The sequence below is a fragment of the Citrus sinensis genome, chromosome 4, assembly GCF_022201045.2.
Source record: "Citrus sinensis cultivar Valencia sweet orange chromosome 4, DVS_A1.0, whole genome shotgun sequence".
Classification (NCBI taxonomy): Eukaryota; Viridiplantae; Streptophyta; class Magnoliopsida; order Sapindales; family Rutaceae; genus Citrus; species Citrus sinensis.
The window spans coordinates 9,243,505-9,263,307 of record NC_068559.1 but is presented as its reverse complement, the minus strand read 5'-3'; the positions used below and the strand labels follow the sequence as shown (position 1 = coordinate 9,263,307).

The 19,803-nt window shown below is 32.9% G+C and overlaps 4 protein-coding genes across 7 annotated transcripts; 1 reads left to right on the top strand and 3 right to left on the bottom strand.

Annotated features, from left to right (window-relative positions):
* Positions 1 to 233: 233 nt before the first annotated feature.
* LOC102612085 (ferredoxin, root R-B1-like) lies at positions 234 to 1,664 on the bottom strand. 3 transcript variants are annotated; one of them, XM_006485129.4, is made up of 2 exons: positions 1,499 to 1,664; positions 234 to 889 (listed from the first exon to the last, which is right to left on the bottom strand). In XM_006485129.4, exon 2 carries the CDS (start codon positions 879 to 881, stop codon positions 435 to 437), a length of 447 nt encoding a protein of 148 aa, XP_006485192.1. In that variant the 5' UTR covers positions 882 to 889; positions 1,499 to 1,664; the 3' UTR covers positions 234 to 434. The 3 variants fall into 3 exon arrangements, with proteins under 3 accessions (XP_006485192.1, XP_024956180.1, XP_052295305.1); XM_025100412.2 differs by having other exon boundaries at positions 1,422 to 1,502; XM_052439345.1 differs by lacking the exon at positions 1,499 to 1,664 and adding an exon at positions 1,453 to 1,472.
* Positions 1,665 to 2,264: 600 nt separating this feature from the next.
* On the bottom strand, positions 2,265 to 4,576 carry LOC102612391 (ferredoxin, root R-B2-like). Of its 2 annotated transcripts, none has more exons than XM_006485131.4 (2): positions 4,422 to 4,576; positions 2,265 to 2,924 (listed from the first exon to the last, which is right to left on the bottom strand). In XM_006485131.4, the coding sequence occupies exon 2, from the start codon at positions 2,914 to 2,916 to the stop codon at positions 2,467 to 2,469; it is 450 nt and encodes a 149-aa protein (XP_006485194.1). In that variant the 5' UTR covers positions 2,917 to 2,924; positions 4,422 to 4,576; the 3' UTR covers positions 2,265 to 2,466. The 2 variants fall into 2 exon arrangements, with proteins under 2 accessions (XP_006485194.1, XP_006485193.1); XM_006485130.4 differs by having other exon boundaries at positions 4,371 to 4,537.
* Positions 4,577 to 5,179: 603 nt separating this feature from the next.
* LOC102612889 (iron-sulfur assembly protein IscA-like 1, mitochondrial) lies at positions 5,180 to 7,435 on the top strand. The gene is made up of 3 exons (XM_006485132.4): positions 5,180 to 5,404; positions 6,519 to 6,636; positions 6,989 to 7,435. The coding sequence occupies exons 1-3, from the start codon at positions 5,227 to 5,229 to the stop codon at positions 7,092 to 7,094; spliced, it is 402 nt and encodes a 133-aa protein (XP_006485195.1). The 5' UTR covers positions 5,180 to 5,226; the 3' UTR covers positions 7,095 to 7,435.
* A 656-nt stretch (positions 7,436 to 8,091) lies between these two features.
* Positions 8,092 to 10,810, bottom strand: LOC102613189 (uncharacterized). The gene is made up of 2 exons (XM_006485133.3): positions 10,120 to 10,810; positions 8,092 to 8,632 (listed from the first exon to the last, which is right to left on the bottom strand). The coding sequence occupies exons 1-2, from the start codon at positions 10,661 to 10,663 to the stop codon at positions 8,448 to 8,450; spliced, it is 729 nt and encodes a 242-aa protein (XP_006485196.1). The 5' UTR covers positions 10,664 to 10,810; the 3' UTR covers positions 8,092 to 8,447.
* Between the last annotated feature and the right edge of the window lie 8,993 nt (positions 10,811 to 19,803).

The following is a 19,803-nucleotide window of genomic DNA, read 5'->3' as shown; positions in this document are numbered from 1 at the left end:
TTACAGATTCTTCAGTTTTGACTATAATTATTCTTTTGATTTTTCTTCAATATCAGAATTTTGTTTCCGTAATTTTAGTCAAAACTGAAGAATCTGTAACCTTTCAAGTGAAAATAACATTGTTGGTTGCATGGGATCATTCAGAAATTTTTTTTTTTTTTTTTAATTTTAACTTTCTTGAAAAAGACTACTCGGTCATGATGCTGCTTATTTGGTTACAAATTTCACATCCATTGTCACAAGTGATAGAATTCTCTCTACCATATGTTGCATATCATAAACATGAAAGACTTAACACCAAATGGTAATGAAAAAGTTCATCGTCACAAGTGAAATGGAAAGCATTTGTTCAGACCGACTCACAATGATCTACTGCTTTAGCACAAATATAGAAAGCACAAAGCAGAAAGCAAAAGCCAAGATCATAACATTATTTAGTTAAGTTCAGATTCCTTGTGTGTATAAATCACACAATCTGATTTTGGATATGCAATGCATGTAAGGACATAACCTTTCTCCATCTGGTTATCATCAAGGAATGATCCATCTGATTGGTCAACAGAGCCTGAAACCATCAGGCCAGCGCAAGTAGAGCAGGCACCAGCGCGGCATGAGTAGGGGAGCTCCATTCCGGCATCTTCAGCAGAGTCGAGGATGTAAGCATCGTCGGGGGCATCAAACTCGTTTTCCTCTCCATCTGGTCCAATTAGTTTCACTTTGTAAACTGCCATTGCAGATACTTTGAATGAAGAAGACTTCAAGCCAAAAGCTTTTGAAACACTCCTGGAAACCAAGGAACCGGGGCTCTTGACTAGAGGAAATTTTATGCGTGTGGGAGCTGTTTGGAATAAGCAAGATGTGGGAAGTCTCACAGTTGACATTTCTATACCTGAACCCAAAACCAAAGGTTGAAATTATTAAAAAAAAAACAAAAAACGCACTAGAAAATAATTCATAGATGGAATCAAGCACACTTCTCCACAGCATCAAAAGAATTGGCCTCAGAGTAAAAGCTAATCAGCTTTCAAAAGAACCAATATATTCATGAGGACTAATCAAACACCCTTTAAGGGCGAGGTTTGAACTCCAAATCTTACTGTACTACCCAAAAAGATTTTACGAGTTAAACCAAGTAGTACGCACCAAAAAACAAATAATGAGAATATTAGAAATATGATTATAATGTCAGTGAACATTCTTCCATCTTTTTTCTCAATGGAAGAAGATTATGCTCTCCATTTCACTAACTACCAGCAGAGATTCTTTGCTTAATCAAGTTCCAATGGACAATTTCACAACTCAATACACATAATAATCATCCTAATAAAATCCAAGAATCAAATGATGTAGTTTTAAGAATCAAGCAAACCAAGGAACAAGTTTTTGATTAGCACATGCATCAACTGACGATAATCATATACCATCAAACAGCGGGGGGGAAAAAAAGCATACAACATAAAAGGGAAAGATCAAAGACTAAACAAGAAAATATTCTTACAGGAAAATAAACGGCAGCTTCAGTTTGTGAGAAGAAAGTCAAATGATGTTTTTTTCTGAACTCAACTCGATGGTACTAGAGATTACCACTACTAGTTCGTTTTATAAGTGACAGTGAAGTGTGTGTGGTGGCAAACTGGCATTGTATTATTGTAGCCGACAAAAGCTTTTGAAATAACCAGCCAAATTATATTATAATTTACAAGTTTTATCATGGAGCTCCATACATAGTGATAGCATGGTCCGAATACGAGGGCCCAAAATAGGCCGATTCACTTTTAAATATTTGAAAGCAAATTAATTTTCACAACACAACGCTGAATTCTTACTCATTCGAATGGGGATTACTGCAGACTTTAGATCCAGTATTGAGTTGAGTTGAGTTTTTACTAACTTTTTAGAAAGATACAATTGATAGTTTGTTTTCTTGGAAACGGTTTTTCCTGGGTCGTGTTTCCAATTTAAAATCACAGAAAATCACAGAAAATGATGGACATAAAACTCACCTGCATAGTTATATCTTTCAAGGAATTATAGATTTACAGCCCAATTTTACGTTATATATATTGAAATATTTTCTTATGTTGAAACATTTTTCAATTATATTGTTTTTGCCTGTGGACAAAACTGACTCTTCTACATAATAATTTGACAACTTATGGACTGTAAATCTATAATTCCTTGAAAGATATAACTATGCAGGTGAGTTTTATGTCCTTCATTTTCTGTGATTTTAAATTGCAAATGCAAGCTCAAAAGACATTAAATTAAAATCAGAATGTTTTTGGCTGCATATATCATCATAACGAGAGAATTTCAATCATATATTGTAATCATAAAATATGAAAGACTCTCAACACAATATCATGATGCTAAAGATGAACACAAGCAAATATCAACAGTTTCTTCCACCGTTCTAGCACAAATGTGGATCCCAGAAAGCAAACGCCAAGCTCGTAACATTATTATTCAGTAAAGTTCAGATTCCTTGTGTGTGTAAATTACACAATCCGATGTAGGATATGCAACGCATGTAAGCACAAAACCTTTCTCCATCTGCTTATCATCAAGGAATGATCCATCTGATTGGTCAACGGAGCCTGAAACCATCTGCCCAGCACAAGTAGAGCAGGCACCAGCCCGACATGAGTAGGGTAGCTCCATTCCGGTATCTTCGGCAGAGTCTATGATGTAAGCATCATCGGGGGCATCAAACTCATTCTCCTCTCCGTTTGGTCCAATCAGTTTCACTTTGTAAACGGCCATTGCAGATGCTTTGAATGAAGAACACTTCAGTCCAAATGCTTTAGAAACACTCCTGGTCGAACCCAGGGAACCCGGGCTCTTGACCAAAGAAAATTTTTTGCTTCGGGGAGCAGCCTGGAATAAGCAAGATGTGGGAAGTCTCACAGTTGACATGTTTATACCTGAAACCATTAAAAAGGGAAAAAATACACAAGTTAATAATTCATAAACGGAATCAACCACACTTCTCTGCAAGAGCAATGCAAATGGTCCTTAGAGTCAGTTAATCATCTTCCAAAAGAACCAGTATGTACGTAACAATTTAAGCAGAATCTTCACTAGCAAGTTACCATTAAACAAATGAAAGCAGCAGAAATGTATTGTAATCACTTGAGCATTCACGTATAATTGCTAGTAGCACATAAAATTAGCACCAAACTAATTATTCCAAATGTAATTACTAATCACCCACTGATATGTCAAAGAAAGATAGAAGACAACTGAAATATCAAAGTTGTGTTTCAAGTATGTACACTAACATGAGAAAGCTGCAGCTATCCAAGTAAGCAGTGAGATGTTATGGAACTGCTAGACTGAATCAACTTGAATATTTGAACATCTATAGGTCTCGGTAACATTCATCTCCTGTGCTATACAGACTATTCCTAAATTGAAAATTGGCTACCTTTTTTTATCTATTAAATTCTATATCATTTGGCAGCTGATATAAGCACAAACACCAAAGCAGCAACCACAAATATATATAGTAATAAGAGTCCAACTTTAGTCAACTTTCTTCCATCTTTTTCTCAAGCAAATAAGATGCTCTTCATTTCAGTAACTAACAGAGCTGTCAAGCATGCAATTCTAGTGATCAATTGGCACAAACAAACTAAAGAGCATCTTATGATGAAATACACTTCGATAGGATAGCTGATTTGCCTCAACTCCCTGGACACTTCTAAACATATATGTTAATGTAGAGAACACACTATCAGCATGAGGCAACAATTTTCACAAGCACCAAAAAAAAAAAAACAATGTCATTTTGCTGAAAATTATACACAGACGCACGCATATATAGAAATTTGCCCAAATAAGTAAAACATAGGAAGTATATACTTTCTGCATTTCAGAACTCTTTCAAAAGGAGCCGTATTTTGTCAATCAAGTTTAAATGACAATTTTATAAAGCTTGGAACCATATCTTGTGCACTTGTCCACCAAAATTAATGTTGTCATGATATATTTGAAGTACCAAATGGATTGTGGTGCTAGTTGGTTCAGTTGATAATGTTCTGGGTACACTAATGCTGTGATTGCGCACACACAGAGGAACAAAAGTTAAACTGGAACCAACGAATTTGATGTTTTATCCAAAAACAAGTTCAAAATCAAGCAATGTAATTAGAATCCATAGAGACAGTATAGCATTTCTTGGGTCTCAAAATAATGAAATTAAGATGAGATATTTACAATTCAAGACATGAAGATTCCCAGAAAGGAAAAGACTATTTAGTTTAAGAAATGAAGCAAACCCACGAGATTAACACAATACATGCATCAACTGATCAAAAGTAAAAGGGAAAGATCAACATATGAATGATTAAACAAGGAAATATTCTTACAGTGAAGAAGCAGTTTGTGAGAACAAAGTCAAATGATGTCTCGTCGCTAACCTTTTAACCCAGGTGGTTCGGTTGTACGAGTGACAGTGTGAATGTGTGATAGTGAAACCGACGCTTGGCCGCCCCACTCTGTAATGCGTTACCTGTGTAACACAAACTGCCAAAAGCTTGTGAAAATTTACTCGTAAATCCAGCCTGATAATCCTCATTATTTTTAATAAATACAAATAAAATTAATAAAAAATTTTAATATTAATCAATTGAATTCTTTTTACAAAAGATTTGCTTGAACTTGAGTTTTGTACGTTCTTATATCTAGTAGTTTATCTATTTAATTTTGAGTCATATAATCTAATAACTTCAAATGAAATTTAATCATTTTCAACACATAGGGAGCTTTTGGCTGCCCGTATAACATAGTATTAGAATAATATTCTACATTAATTTATTATTGTCCCATATTTAACAATTCCTGAAAAATTTTAGCGCATTAACTTTTGCAATACATATAAATTAAAAAATAAATAAATATACATAATATTATTTTCATATAATGCAATACAGTGACAAAGTATTGTACAATGTTAACATAATACAAATAAATAATGGAACTTGCAAATTGAGCTTTGAAATTGGGCCATGAGCCCATGAGCTCATAATATTCCAGACCATATCAAAAATAGGGATGGGCTTGACACTGTTGTTGAAAGAAAAGGACCTGAACGACGACGTTTTGTGGTTTTCTAGAAATTCAAGAACGGCGTCGTTATGACCTGACACAATTTGATTAAATAGCATTTTGTCCATTATAAAACAGGATCTGAAAGAAAATGGGGATTTTGGAGAAAGGAAAAAGATGGCAGCTGCTTCAGGTTCGAAGGTGGGGCCTGCAATCCGACGGCAAGCCCTAACGTTAACGGAGTCGGCGGCGGAGAGATTGCGTCAACTGTTAGAGCGGCGTCAGCGTCCTTTCCTCCGTCTTGGCGTTAAGGCTCGCGGCTGCAACGGCTTATCCTACACCCTCAATTATGCAGGTTCATAAGCTAAGCTATGTCTCTATCTTGTGAATCTTTTTATTTTTCTTGATAAATACGACTGTTAGTTCTGTTTATTCATCTTGAATAAATATGATGAAATTTTGTGAATCAAAAATCATTTCGTTGGTAATATTATGAAACTTAAGGGGTTTCTATGAAATAATGTAGGGAGTATATTTAGTGTTATTTTGGTTATTTTTTTATAAGATTCAAGTGAATTAATTATATTTTTTCACCAACCAATTGATGAATGCTACATCATTTGAGATAGTGTTTTGGGATGTAAAATTTGGGATGTGTAGCACTACTCTTTAACATATACTTTCCTTAACTCGAGTCATTCTTTCCTGTAGAATATCTAAACATTGGTGACTCTGCTATGAGAATGCCTTATTTATATGTTTTCTGACCAAGAAGCTATGCTCATGCATTATGCATATGTGAGTCTCAACATTTTTTTTCCCGGACTTGTCTTTTGATTATTCCATTTTTGGGTTGCAAGTGTTGATTTATGGGAGAAAATTTGGCTAAGGAAATCAAGTTGGTTAATGGTTAGAAGAAGTTAGAAGCAAAGCTGCCGTACTTATTAGAGTGGTTTGTTTTCTTAAAACACAAAAGGGCTTCAGGATGAGAAACTTCTTTCTTTTTCTTGTTATACTGCGTGGCATGAGGATATAAATTTATGTCTTTGTGGTTCAGTTCCATTTTTGAGTATCCAATCGGGATAATTTAAAATAACATAATAAGCTACACTTTGGAATACTTAATGACCTCCCATGCTCTTTTCCGCCTGTGCATGAGTTTACCAGCACATTCTGTAGCTTGTAGGCTGCAACTTGTGTTGCAAGGGTTGTCATCTGCGTTTGCATTTTGATGATTTAAAATACCATAGTAACACATCAAATACTTAATGATCTCCCTTGCTCTTTTCCCTCTGTGCATTAGTTTTCCTGGACGTTCTGTAGCTTATAGGCTGCAAATTTTGTTGCAAGGGTCATCATTTGACTTTGCATTTTGATAATTCCTAATGTTTTTGTCTACTTTCAGAATGTTGTTTTCCCCTTGTTTGCATCACTTGTCATAATGTTTTGTTTTCTATACTAATGGTCAGACGAGAAATCAAAGTTCGATGAGGTGGTTGAGGACAAGGGCGTTAAGATATTAATTGATCCGAAGGCACTGATGCATGTTATAGGAACCAAGATGGATTTCGTAGATGACAAACTCAGGTATAAACATCTATCATGGTTATCTCAGTACTTGTCCATCTGCGTTCATATATGAACTGACTTGTTCATTGTTCACGAAGTAGGAGGTAAATGAGGTCTGCTTCATTTGCTATGATGTATGCACATTGTTATTATATTAGTTCTTGACATGGTGTTTTATGACTTGTTAAGGAAATGTTCGTCTTATATTTGAACCTGATTGAATACCTGCATCTCTTTGGTTGTTTAGATTTGGCAACTGTCGGTTTGTTATTGATTTCTGTTCTGAGTCTCTTAATTCAAACTTTTGGTTTTCCAGCTCTTCTGCGTACTGCTCTGTCTCTCATCTTTATTCATTCATCCATTTCTGCAGATCTGAGTTTGTATTCATCAACCCCAACTCGAAAGGGCAGTGTGGTTGTGGAGAGTCCTTTATGACAACAAGCAGTGCGGAAGCTGCTAAGCGAGGTCGTAGTTAATGATTATCATCTTAACTTCATTTTATCTCGTGGCGATCTTGCATATTTCATGCTGTCCAAGCAACCTTTTGATTCCCACTTACACTGTTACTTATGTACGTAGACTATAACATAGATCAGAATTGTGGCTTACGCTCATGTAAATAATGGTGATAATAGTATGGTAATTCACTGTGGTTTGGTTTAAACATCAAAATCTTGATTCAAGTATTTAGAGTTTGCCTTTTCCAAACTCTATTTGCCATTGTTACATAAAATGTATATACTTCTTGGTTACCAGGAATATGTGCTACTGGGCTTTTTGTTTTTCTTTGCTGAAATGAGTATGAGTTGACACTTAATTTGGTTGTAATATTGAATAGAAATAGTGCACCCTGGTTAACAATATTTCTAGCAGATAAATTTTGTTTAGAATGTTAAGGAATTACTGTCACCCCCCAAAAACGAAAAATATGCAAGACTAATTGGTTTAGCTTTGCTCAAAATCAAAATGAACGAATGATGAACTCATAAAATTAATGTAATAAAATGATGAAACAGAACAGACGTGTATGAAAATTTGATTTCAGATCTGATTCCTCGTTTCATATGGTTCTTTATACAAAGAAAGAAAGCACGGCGGATGTGAATTTAAGAATAAGAATGCATTTCCTACATCTATAATATACTTATTTTGTTTCTGAACCTTTAAAAAAAGAAGAAAAAGAAAAAATTAAGAACAAGAATGCAAGAAAATCTGATTTCTGATTTGATACTTTGTTTCATTTGGTTCTTTATCCAAAGAAGCAAGCGTGCAGAAGGGAAATTAAGAGCAATATCTCATAAGAAAAGAAATTAAACTAGCTCCAAGAGTTGGATTGCAGTAAAGTTTTCCTCTCTCTTTGTTTGTTACCAAACTGCTACGGAGCATGTAGCTGCTAACTTTGAGCATCCAAAAGAATGGCAACATACCCTTACCCAGCGAAAAAAGACAACATAAATGAAAAAAGAAACTACGTTAGTGTAAGGTAACAACTACATATATTCAAGCATCGAAGCAAGATTTGATATCAATTTAGTTCAATGAAGAACATCAAATCCGTAATTCCTTGTCTGATGTGACCAACCAGCAGCACATTTAAAAGCCTATCTATCTACCACGCAAGGCAGTAAACTAACAATAAGCTGAACAAGAAGAAGTATGGCCCTATTTAACTGTTACATTATAAAAGTAATCTAGTTTGACGGTACAACAAAAATTCACAAGGATTTACTATCAAATCAATTAAAATAACAAAAGCAGTTCCGATTCTTTGGCACTGAAGTGCTATGGAATAAGCAGTAACAGCTATCAATATTAATGAATCATGTCAATTATTTTTCCCTTCTAGCAGTAGATAACCGATGTTTTGACCATTCCTCTAGTGCTTTGCGCTGCAGAGCATTCATTTGAATATTAGGTCGCCTTTTTTTTATGAGCTTCTCAGCCTCTCTCCAATCCTCTACAATGCTTAAAGCCACTAGCAATGCACACGCCACAGCAACACTTCTTCCATGACCTAGAGGGACGCATTACACATTTTCCATCACAAATTTGTTTGTTTCCAAACACACAAAAAAACAAGAAGATAGCAAGACATATGTAAACACAGCAAGAGACAAGTTTTACAAACTATCCATGCAGTTTACTAGTCACAAAGAATTCATCATTACTGTATAAATGATTTTATATCCTTTCAAAAAATCGAATTTTAGTTTCATATATAGAATGTTAAAGTAAAAGTAATTTTACTCTCCCAAATATAACCTTGCCCTATCATGGCCCCAAGTGACTGCCTTGATCAATATTTTCTCCTTAAGAATTCTTGAAAATCTTGGAATATACAAAAAACTAAAAAACATGTGTGATACATAAGGATTTCAAGATTTATTTCCTTAGGGTTAAACCATAACAAACATTACGTGCTCTTTTGTCTTCTCATTACTGTATAAATGATTTTATATCCTTTCAAAAAATCGAATTTTAGTTTCATATATAGAATGTTAAAGTAAAAGTAATTTTACTCTCCCAAATATAACCTTGCCCTATCATGGCCCCAAGTGACTGCCTTGATCAATATTTTCTCCTTAAGAATTCTTGAAAATCTTGGAATATACAAAAAACTAAAAAACATGTGTGATACATAAGGATTTCAAGATTTATTTCCTTAGGGTTAAACCATAACAAACATTACGTGCTCTTTTGTCTTCTCTGATCTCCAATAAATCCCTATCACAGAGTTTCGCTCATAGATGATTAAAACCTACAAATCGGATGGGAGTTTCCCCATTTGGTCTCTTAACCTCCAACAAGTAGCCAAGTGAAAAAGCTGGAAAACTGATTTATTAATGCTATTGTTGCTATACTTATGGAGAAAACTTTCTAACGTCATTTCCCTTTTCCAAACACCATTGAGTGAATTACCTATAACAGTTAAAAGAAATTCTCTGTCTCCATCCTAACCAGTCATCATGCTTTATCCATATCAACTCAGCATTTCGCATAAACTAAAAAAGACATACATAAACAAAATGTTCCATGTCTATTCCTATGGCAAAGCTCAAAAGTTTTAATTGAAAAAAGTTTCTTCTGAAATTTATCAGAAATTGAACCATGCAAAATGAACACTTGCAACCAAGTAGTCGGAGATGGAACAATGGCATGACAAGAAAAATAGGAAAGAAGCTGGATGAGCAAAGAACCAAACCAACTCTGTGAAAAATAAAGCTAACGCATCACCTACAACAAGTTCATCTCACCAAAAAGTAGAAACAATCCTAGTTAGTTACCTAATAGCATTATGGATGTCTGAGGGATACACCAAATGTAAGCATCATACCTAGGCTATCAAATAGATTGAAACCTAACAGTACGACCAACACAAATGCTTGAAAAGCAACTGATAACCACTAAGATAGAACTAAAAATATAGCAAACAAAGCACTTGTATGATTCACCAATGAGACCTCCGATGCATAAAATGATCAGAATAAGTCAATATCATACCATATGCACAGTGGACAAAAACAGGCCTATTCTGGGCTCTCTTTCTACAGCCCCACTTCACAGCAGACTCAATCTCCCCCGGCTGCGGCGACCTCGTATCCCAAGTGGGCACACATAAATATGAATGCCCTTCAAATTCCCTGAGCTTGGGAAACTCACAAGTGCAGTCTATGATAGCAGGATTGCCAGGGGGCAAAGTAGTCATTGAATTAGGCCATCCACCAACATACAAACCTTCACAGACCTCGCTGTAAGGCTCTTCACCACTGTTCAATCTTCTCAAGACTGAAAAGATTCTAACAAAGTAAATGTAAGGACTGAACAGGATGATTGACCAAATGGGGAAACTCCCATCTGATTTCTTGCCCAAAAGCATTGGAAGATTGATTGATGGGTGAGATGCGAGTGCAATTAGCAACGAAACTAATGATGCATACAAGAACGGTAATGATAGCAGTGTAAAACCTAAACTTCTCAAGAATACAAAGACGATGAAGTGAACTGTTGCTTTTAGTGATATCAAGAATGAAATTCCCACACCCATTTTTTTTTTTAATTGGCGCTTCAGCAAGTAGAGGATTGAATGAAAATCAAAAAATTTATATCGATGATTTTTGGTTGATATTTTTCACGGGTACATTTCTTTTGCTTTGTTTCAAAGCAAACTGTATCGGATGCTTGACTAGTAGTAGATTCTTTACTTGTTTGAAAATTAATTATATTGTTAACTTTTGTATTTTTCTTAAAAAAATTATTCGATGGCAAAAATATTTTTTTAAAAGTAAGAAAAATACGAGAGAAACAATTCGTGTGATTTTAATAAAATAATGCAAACAATTTATCGATTTAATATTTATTTTAAATGACAAAATTTTTAATTTTTTAGTACGAAAACATAGGTTACACAAATCAACTTATCAATATCTCAAATTCTTACGACATTTCCATTCATTTTCACATGAGTTGATGCACCTTTAAGTTACTGTCAAATGACAATTAAGCAACTTATTGAACTGATTTTTCGATTTCGAACCTCTGGCAAGAGATAAATGGATAAAAATTAATTTAACTCCACTTTTCCATTTTTTTAAATAAATGATAAAAGTGATAACATGAGCTGATGATGCTGATCCTACAAGATTACAACTTACAAGTTGAGGCACTTGATAGGAACTATGTAGTTGTAAATTGAGACACTTGGTAGGAATTTGTTATGCTCTGGTATTTACAAATCACACAATTATTGAGATTCGGATACGTTCCACTAAAGCAATTATTGAGACTGGAGTACGTTAAATCTACTCAAATACATTTAATTAAAGATAATTATTAAGACTAATCTACATTAAATCTATCTATATACATTCAAACTATTTTGTAATTAAGAAAGGAAACTTAAATCCTCATTTTTAACGGGGAACTCGAAGTGTTATTTTTGCAAACATTGGCTCTTATTTCTTATAACTAAGATTTTTTTTTTAAAAAAAAAAAACTAACTGAGACTTTAGTATGTCTATTAAAAAAAAATCCTAATAGTTCATAAAGATTGAGTATCAATTTGTAAATTGTGTACAGTCATTCTCTTTGACTCCGCAAGTCTATTTTTTTAATTTTTATTGACACACCAAAGCAAAAATAAAATCTAAGTTACAGAACATTCAAAACAATTAACACATACGATTGTGAATATTCAATGTGATCCCTTGATACCATTACGGTTGCTTTCACCATTGGACGGCTGAGTCCGGGAACCGTTATCGGACGGCGAGTAGGGCTTCTGCCCCCTATCTTGATCAAGCACTCTCTGCATGGTAACCACAAGGTTTGTGACCTTATCTGTTTCATTTCCACCTCCTTGACTTCTTCTTAGCATCCCACTCCGGTCATCGGAAAACGTGTCGTCTTGCCGGAGATGACATTTATGAAGCTTCATATACTTATTCCTTGTGAACATTTTTGTAGCATTTTTGAAGTTCTATAGTTTGATTATACCGTTAGAGATTTGGTTAATATTTATAGGGGAGCTAGTTTCATGTTTGTTGAGAATATTTGAGAATACAAACACTAGTTAGGACAACGAACCACCAAAAAAATTTCGAAATTTTTGTTTTTATTTATTGTTGTTTTGAAGTTTTTTAATGAATCAAATGTCACGTTACCGTGACAGAAAAGTTGAGATAGGGTTATAATTATTTAAGTATTATATTTACTTTGTGTTACTCTTATAAAGCTTTTGTTTGGCCACCTAATTAAATTAATAACGCTTGAGAGTTCATTAGAGATAATATTAGTTAATATAAATATCAATAAATACAGTCCAATATGCTGTATGTGAGATTTAAAATCCAGTCTAATATTTATTAGGATCTGTTGACATATCAAAATTAAAGTTCAATCTTAAAAATTAAAAAAAAAAGTAACAAATTTTCTCACTTTTAAGAAACTTGGACCTTATACATTTTTCAATCTTAAAAAAGGAAAATATCCACCGTCCATCAGTTTTTTATATATTTTTCAAAAATACACAATTCCTTCATTTTTTTTGTTGGAATCCACCTAAAGTTACATTTTGTTTCACTTTTCCACTTCCGTTTGGAATCCGTTAAGAAAACTAACGGAAACTTAAAAAAATGACCATTTTACCCCCAAAATGAAAATTACAATTTTACCCTAAAATTGCCAAAAATAATAAGATTTAATGATGAATATCATTATTGGTACGTTAATGAAGTACAAAAAAAAATATTAACTACTAGATATTATAACTCAATGAATAATAAAACTTTACTTATCTTAAATTCAATTGATGGTTTGCAAGATTGAGATATTTTTAATGCTACTGCTATAATTTAGCATTCTAATTACAGACATATTTAAAAAAAAAAAATCTGTATTTGATGGTTGTGGAATTAATTTCTTTATTGACCGATGGGGAAAATAATTAGATTTAATCTGATTATTTTTGGCAATTTTAAGGTAAAATTGTAATTTTTGTTTTGAGGGGTAAAATGATCATTTTTTTTAAGTTTCCGTTAGTTTTCTTAACGGATTTCAAACGGAAGTGGAAGAGTGAAATAAAATGTAACTTTAGGTGGATTCTAGCCAAAAAATGAAAGAATTGTGTATTTTTGAAAAAAAATGTAAAAAACGAGTGGACGGTGGATATTTCTCATCTTAAAAAAAAAAAAATAACAAATTTTCTCACCTTCAAGAAACTCGGACCTTACTCTTCCAAACTCAATCAAAGAGTTTCCCGCAAAGCTACGTATAGTACGTTATAGCTTGGCAGTTGGCACTAGAGCAGGTAAAATTTTGACTCGACCTTATTACTATATACGAATAACACATGAATTAATGTGTATGGGTCCTGAATGATTATTAAAATGATTGGATTTAGATCAACACAATTTTTTTCGATATTCCATTATGGTAAATATGTTTTTTACTCATTTACTCAATCAATGACATAATTATATATATATATATATATATATATATATAATTTTAAATCAACTTGTAAGTTCTTATTATCAAAACTCAAATATTGGACATGATTCTTTATTATTTTGACGACGAACATATTTATAGTATTTTATTTATAAAATTGTACATAAATTTAGAACTTCAGTAGTATAAATATGTAAAATATTGATAAAGATATATATTTTATGATATCGATATATAATATTATTTACATATATATAATTAAAATTTGAATAGTGTAAATATGTAATAATGGAGTGTAAATATTTAATATAAATATTGTTAAATATATAGATATTAAGCAAGTTATTAGGTAACTCATTTATTTTTTGAATCAGGTTAAAATCTCAATATTTTAACATGATTATTAAATAAATCGTGTTTTTGAGTCAATCAAAATTTGACACGATATAAAACTGATAAAAAACATACACAACCCGATCCAACTCTAGTTGGCAAAAATATTGCCAATATTAAGGGATGTTAGTAACTTTACTTAAATTATTAATTTCCATATAATTGAGGCTTCTTCAAAAAGAGTGCTGCTAGGTAGCGAGATAAACGAGAGAATGACGAGAGAAACGGCATTTTCTCCTGTCGTTTCGCTTCTCGTTCCTCTCGCTAAAGAATGAATAAAAAATAATAAAGAAAGACTGCTTTTTTTTTTTTTTTTTTGAGAAGAAAATAGACTTTCCATTAAGCAAAATTTTCAAAAATACAAGCAATCTCATTCGGGAAAGAGTCCATCCAAACACTAGACTTTTCACTCTTGAGGGCATACTTAGCTAATCTATGAGCTAGTTCATTGGTGAATCTAGGGGTGTGTTGAAAGGTAACCTTGTGAAAGTCACCTCTCATATCTTGAGCAGCGGATATCACCCAGCAAATTTCTGTTTTACTCCATTTCTTATGGTTGACCAGATCAACAACTTCCTGGCAGTCTGTCTCAATGATAATTGATGTCAATTGAACATCTTTGGCCACTTGAAGTCCCAGCTCGACAGCCTCTGCTTCTGCAAACTGCACGTCCAAGCTTAGTCTTGATGGTTTAACTGCAGCTGCCACTACTCTTCCTTTATCATCCCTGATAACAGCCCCCAAGCCTACTGATTTAGCTTCAACATTGATAGCAGCATCCACGTTAATTTTGAAACTTCCAGCAGGGGGTGGAGTCCACTGATGATGCTTCTTGTCTTCTCGGTTTGCAGCTTGAGAGCTTCCACCATGCTTCACTCTTCGATAGTCTTCAACTATAGCTTGGGCCTTTACAGCTGAGACATTTGAGTTAATTTTCTCCCCTTTGAAAAGCAGCCGATTTCTAGCATTCCAAGTAATCCACCAGGTAGCACCCAACAATTCCAAATCTGCTTTGCATAGTCTCTTAGACATCTGAAACCACACTTCCAGCATATCCTGCCCTTTATAAACTTCAATGCCTTTATCAGCTAGGATGGACTTCTTCCAAATCTTACCCGCTGCTTTGCACTCGATCAGGGCATGAGAAATAGTTTCCACGCTTCTTCTGCAAATTTGGCATAGAGGGGATGCAGTCACTTTCTTTTTCCATAAATTCTCCACCGTTGGTAGTATGTTTTGAGCAGCTCTCCATAAGAAGATTTTTGTTTTTTCAGGCAGCTCCAATCTCCATATGGCCTTCCAGTAGCAAGAGCAATCCTCCGAGGTGCTGGGGATATCAGGATATTTCAGTCTTAGAGCAATCTGATAGCCGCTCTTAACTGTGTACATGCCTTTCTTGTCAAAATGCCAGCAAACTTCATCCATCTTTGGGCTTTTAGGGAGAGGGATCCTCATTATGGCTGCTGCATCTTCTTTATTAAAGTGCTCCAAAATTAGATCTGCTTTCCACTGGTTTATAAGAGTAATTGGATCCCAAGGCCAAATACTTTTAAAGAAAGACTGCTTTAATCACTTCATGCCGAGGGAAATTTTAGCATTTTGTCTCCAGCCCCCACTCTTCCTCTGTCCCTCACTTTCCTCTCTCCCTCACCAGCTTCTCTCCCTCACGCTTCCAGAAGCTCCGTCACTGATTCCGGCGTGCCTCACGCTTCTAGAAGCTCCGTCACGGATTCCGGCGTGCCTCACGCTTCCAGATCCCTCACGACTTCCTTCCGGCGTGCCTCACGCTTCCAGAAGCTCCCTCACGGCTTCCGTCCTCGGCTAAAGTTCTTGATCCGAATCCGAAAACGAGAATGAGCATAGAGAAGATTATGAACATTTCTTGGTTCCAGAAATCATTGCAACAACAGAGAAAGACGGGACAAGGAAGCAGTCTTTTTGAATTAGGGGTAGCTGATAATAATAAATATATTCTTAAGGAGAAGATATCGGATATGGTATCAATTTTGTAAATCAGATCAGTTTTTTGTTTAGTGGATTTAGTTTGAATGGAATTCTCGGGTGTTTCTTCAGTTGCCTCTTCTGTTCTGCTCTGTTTGTTTATCGCAAACTTTATTTGTTTTTCTAATCCCAAAATGCATACATTTCCAGAGGTAGGAAGAAGCTAAATCTTTATGTTAAATGCTAAATTTTTCAAAAAAAAAAAATGGTTGTCTCAGTGCTTCCTGAAGACGCAGAAGCAGCCTAACCAAAGTATGAACTGTTTAAAAAAAAAAAAAGAAGGAAAAAAGCAGCACTCAGATGTAGCATTTTAGCTATCGGGCTATCTGATATCATTATCATGATTTCTTTATGTTAGTTGCCTAATAAGAATATGTTCATCTGCAGCGCTTCTTTAACAACACACCATCGTCATAAGCCACGAAAGTTCATGATGCAAGTGCTTTACTGAATCTGTTGTTCAAGTGGATGCTGGTATCCAGAAGTGTGGTAGTGACATTCTAATACATAGCAAACCAATCACATAAGCCAACCATGAAAATGCATAGGCAATCGTTTTGAGTCAAAATTTTCTATATCTTTACACAAAATCAGAGACTTGTGTGTACTCAAAAAAATATATTAAGAGAAGATCTAAGCATTGTTGTAATCATCATCACATTCTCCGATCACAGATGACAGGGTCGACATCCATGCCTGCAAACCACTCTGAGCATTCTTCTTCCTTGTTAATTCCAGCTTGTTTACAGCTCGCTTTGGTGATGGTGATTTGCGTGAGAAGAGCGTGAGGGAGAGAGGAAAGCCAGGGCTGGAGATAAGTTGATGATTTCCCTCTGCACGCACTGATAAAGCACTCTTTTTTTTTTATTTTTTATTATTTTAATGTTTTAACGAGCGAGAGGAACGAGAAGCAAAACGGCAGCAACTGCTGCCATTTCTCTCGTCATTCTCTCGTCCCTCTCGCTACCTAGCATTTTCCCTTCAAAAAATAAGTGAGGTGTTTGAAAAGTGAGAATAAGCGAGGTTTCTAGCTTTTCTGTTTCCGCGTCATTCGTTCGATTTCTTTTCAATGCACCCGTAATTGAACAAACAAGAAAACGAAATAGTAGGCGACAAAACAAGGTCAGTTCAACAGTTTGCATATTAGAAAATCAAAGATTGCGTGGTGAATTGTATTAAGATTACTATTAATTATATAAGTTAAAGAATAGGAAAAATGACACAGAGACCCCAAACGTTTGAATAAGAGACATAAAATCTCTTAAAGTTTCAAAAAAGACACTCAGACCCCCATTTGTTAACAGTAAATTATAATTTTAAAGTGTAATTACCATTATACCCTTATAGCATATTAAAAAATAATTGTTCATTGTCCAATTTATTCCTATATTATTAATAAAATTACGAATATAACTTCATTACCCAATTTTTCCATTTAATTTTTATCAAATTTTCTTTTCAAACTAAATAAATTTAATCAATTGCTCAAAAATAAAAATAAATTAAATTGATTATTAATATAATAAAAATAACATATATTTAATATAAAAATAACATATATTAAATTAAAATAAATTTAATTTATATATGGAACATTTTTATTTTGAAGAAATTATCAATTTAATTTATATATAAGAAATTACAAGAAATAACATATGGAGAATTTTTATGTTTATTATATTAATAATCAATTTAATTTATTTTTATTTTTGAGCAATGGATTAAATTTATTTAGTTTGAAGAGAAAATTTGATAAAAATTAAATGGAAAAATTGGGTAATGAAGTTATATTCGTAATTTTATTAATAATATAGGAATAAATTGGACAATGAACAATTTTTTTTAATATGCTATAAGGGTATAATGGTAATTATAATTTAAAATTATAATTTACTGTTAACAAATGGGGGTCTGAGTGTTTTTTTTTAAACTTTAAGAGATTTTATGTCCCTTATTCAAACGTTGGGGGTCTTTGTGTCCTTTTACCTAAAGAATATTAACAATTATAATTGAAGAGACTTATAGTAAAACCAAGTTATATAATTGATCATAATTAAAATTAACAAAAGTTATGCATAATTATCGTAAAATCGTGTTTACCAAAAATCATCATATATTGACAACTCATATTACTGGTGAGCTGACCACCCTCTGTAGTTACAAGATTAACATGTTTGCTATTTGGAGACATATCATAATTGAATGCTGATACTTAAAAGCCAATTAGTTGAATATTACGTGGTAATACAGTCAGTCACTTTTAATTCTCGTCGTAATTCCAATATATTACAATTAAAGAAAATCATTACTATGTCTATCTTATTTGCTTAGTGACTCCTTTAATAATTGAATCCAATTGTCTTTTTCAAATCAGTGGTAGCTAGAGTAGTGTCATAGAGTCATAAGTAATGGACCCAACCCATTAAATCATGACTTTATCCATTATTATGATATTAAAATCATAAATTTAATAGATGTGAAATCCAAACAACAAATCTTTTTTTATTTGATATTTCTTTGGACTCCATATCAATCCATCGATATTTCTAATCCAATCCTTTTTTTTTTTTAAGATTGCTTAGGCATTCCATACTAAGATACTTAAGAAAGGGTGATTCCAAGTTTCAAGACAAAAAATTGTTTCCAATATGTTTCTTTTACTTTGATTCCTGAACGGAACACAAGTATATTTATTTTGATCTCTATTTATTTCTTTTTGGATCTTGTTCATGAGATTGAGAAAAATAAATATTTTTATATACTCTTCAAAATTTGGTTTTTAAATTCAACACAATATTAAATTGAATTCTAAGAGATTGTAATTGAAAGTTTCTTTCTCACACCTACCATCCTAACATTGTTGGAACAAAATAAAACGATCATAGGTCTTGATATAAAAATATTTGATACGTGAAGCTGCAATCTGATTTATATATAAATCTTATATCAAAATAAATTAGATAATCTTATATAACTCAAAAAGTGTCATAACCTCCATTTTTAAAATAGAGCGATGATATCTCCACCCCACATTTTTTTGTAAATCCACCCCATTTTCAAAACATAATTATAAAAGTTGCACATTATTTTTAAAATTTTCAAATCAAGAAAAACTTTGGAGAATTAATTAATTAAATCTATCTTAATTCACTTTTTGTGACTTAATTTTTTTAGTATATTTGATTACAAAGATTGCTTTGATGTAAGTTTAAATTGACTATTTCACCCTTATAAAGTAAAATTATCAACAATTTACTTTAACTTCGATATTTTTCTAATTTGTACCAAACTCATTGTTTATAATGTTACTTTATTAGTATGATTATTATTATTTTAATTAAATTAACATAGTGTCTTTATAGCACAATTCTCATATAAATGATTAGACTGTCAGATTTATGTCATTTACACGTAAGGGTAATGAAATAGTAATTAGGTTTCATTTAAAAATATTAGATTATAAGTCACAAAATTAAATATTTAAATTATTAGATATAATAACTCATGTTTTATAAATGTAATTTTATCTTTTTATATCTTAATAATAAATAGTAGAATAAAATTTTTATTAAAATTTATTATCAAAGATGGTCAAAGAACTTAAGAAAAAAATTAATATAAAGATTTAATTGATTAAATATACAAATTTTTTATTAATTTATATTTTTTAAGAATAATATGAACTCATTATAATTATTTTCTAAAAGTGGGGTGAATTTATAAAAATAATGGGATGAAAATATCCCATTCTTCAAAATATATTTTCTTTATGGTTCATAGAAAAGTCTTTATGGCAATTACTATTACAAAAATTTTCCTAGCGTACACATGATGCATCCCAAC

Bases quoted from the DNA above. Each gene is read 5' to 3' on its own strand.
- LOC102612085 (XM_006485129.4), bottom strand. From the start codon at position 881: ATGTCAACTGTGAGACTTCCCACATCTTGCTTATTCCAAACAGCTCCC.
- LOC102612391 (XM_006485131.4), bottom strand. From the start codon at position 2,916: ATGTCAACTGTGAGACTTCCCACATCTTGCTTATTCCAGGCTGCTCCC.
- LOC102612889 (XM_006485132.4), top strand. From the start codon at position 5,227: ATGGCAGCTGCTTCAGGTTCGAAGGTGGGGCCTGCAATCCGACGGCAA. The intron at 5,405-6,518 runs GTTCATAAGCTA...ACTAATGGTCAG, and splicing joins CTACACCCTCAATTATGCAG to ACGAGAAATCAAAGTTCGAT. The intron at 6,637-6,988 runs GTATAAACATCT...CCATTTCTGCAG, and splicing joins TTCGTAGATGACAAACTCAG to ATCTGAGTTTGTATTCATCA.
- LOC102613189 (XM_006485133.3), bottom strand. From the start codon at position 10,663: ATGGGTGTGGGAATTTCATTCTTGATATCACTAAAAGCAACAGTTCAC. The intron at 8,633-10,119 runs GTATGATATTGA...GCGTCCCTCTAG, and splicing joins TTTTGTCCACTGTGCATATG to GTCATGGAAGAAGTGTTGCT.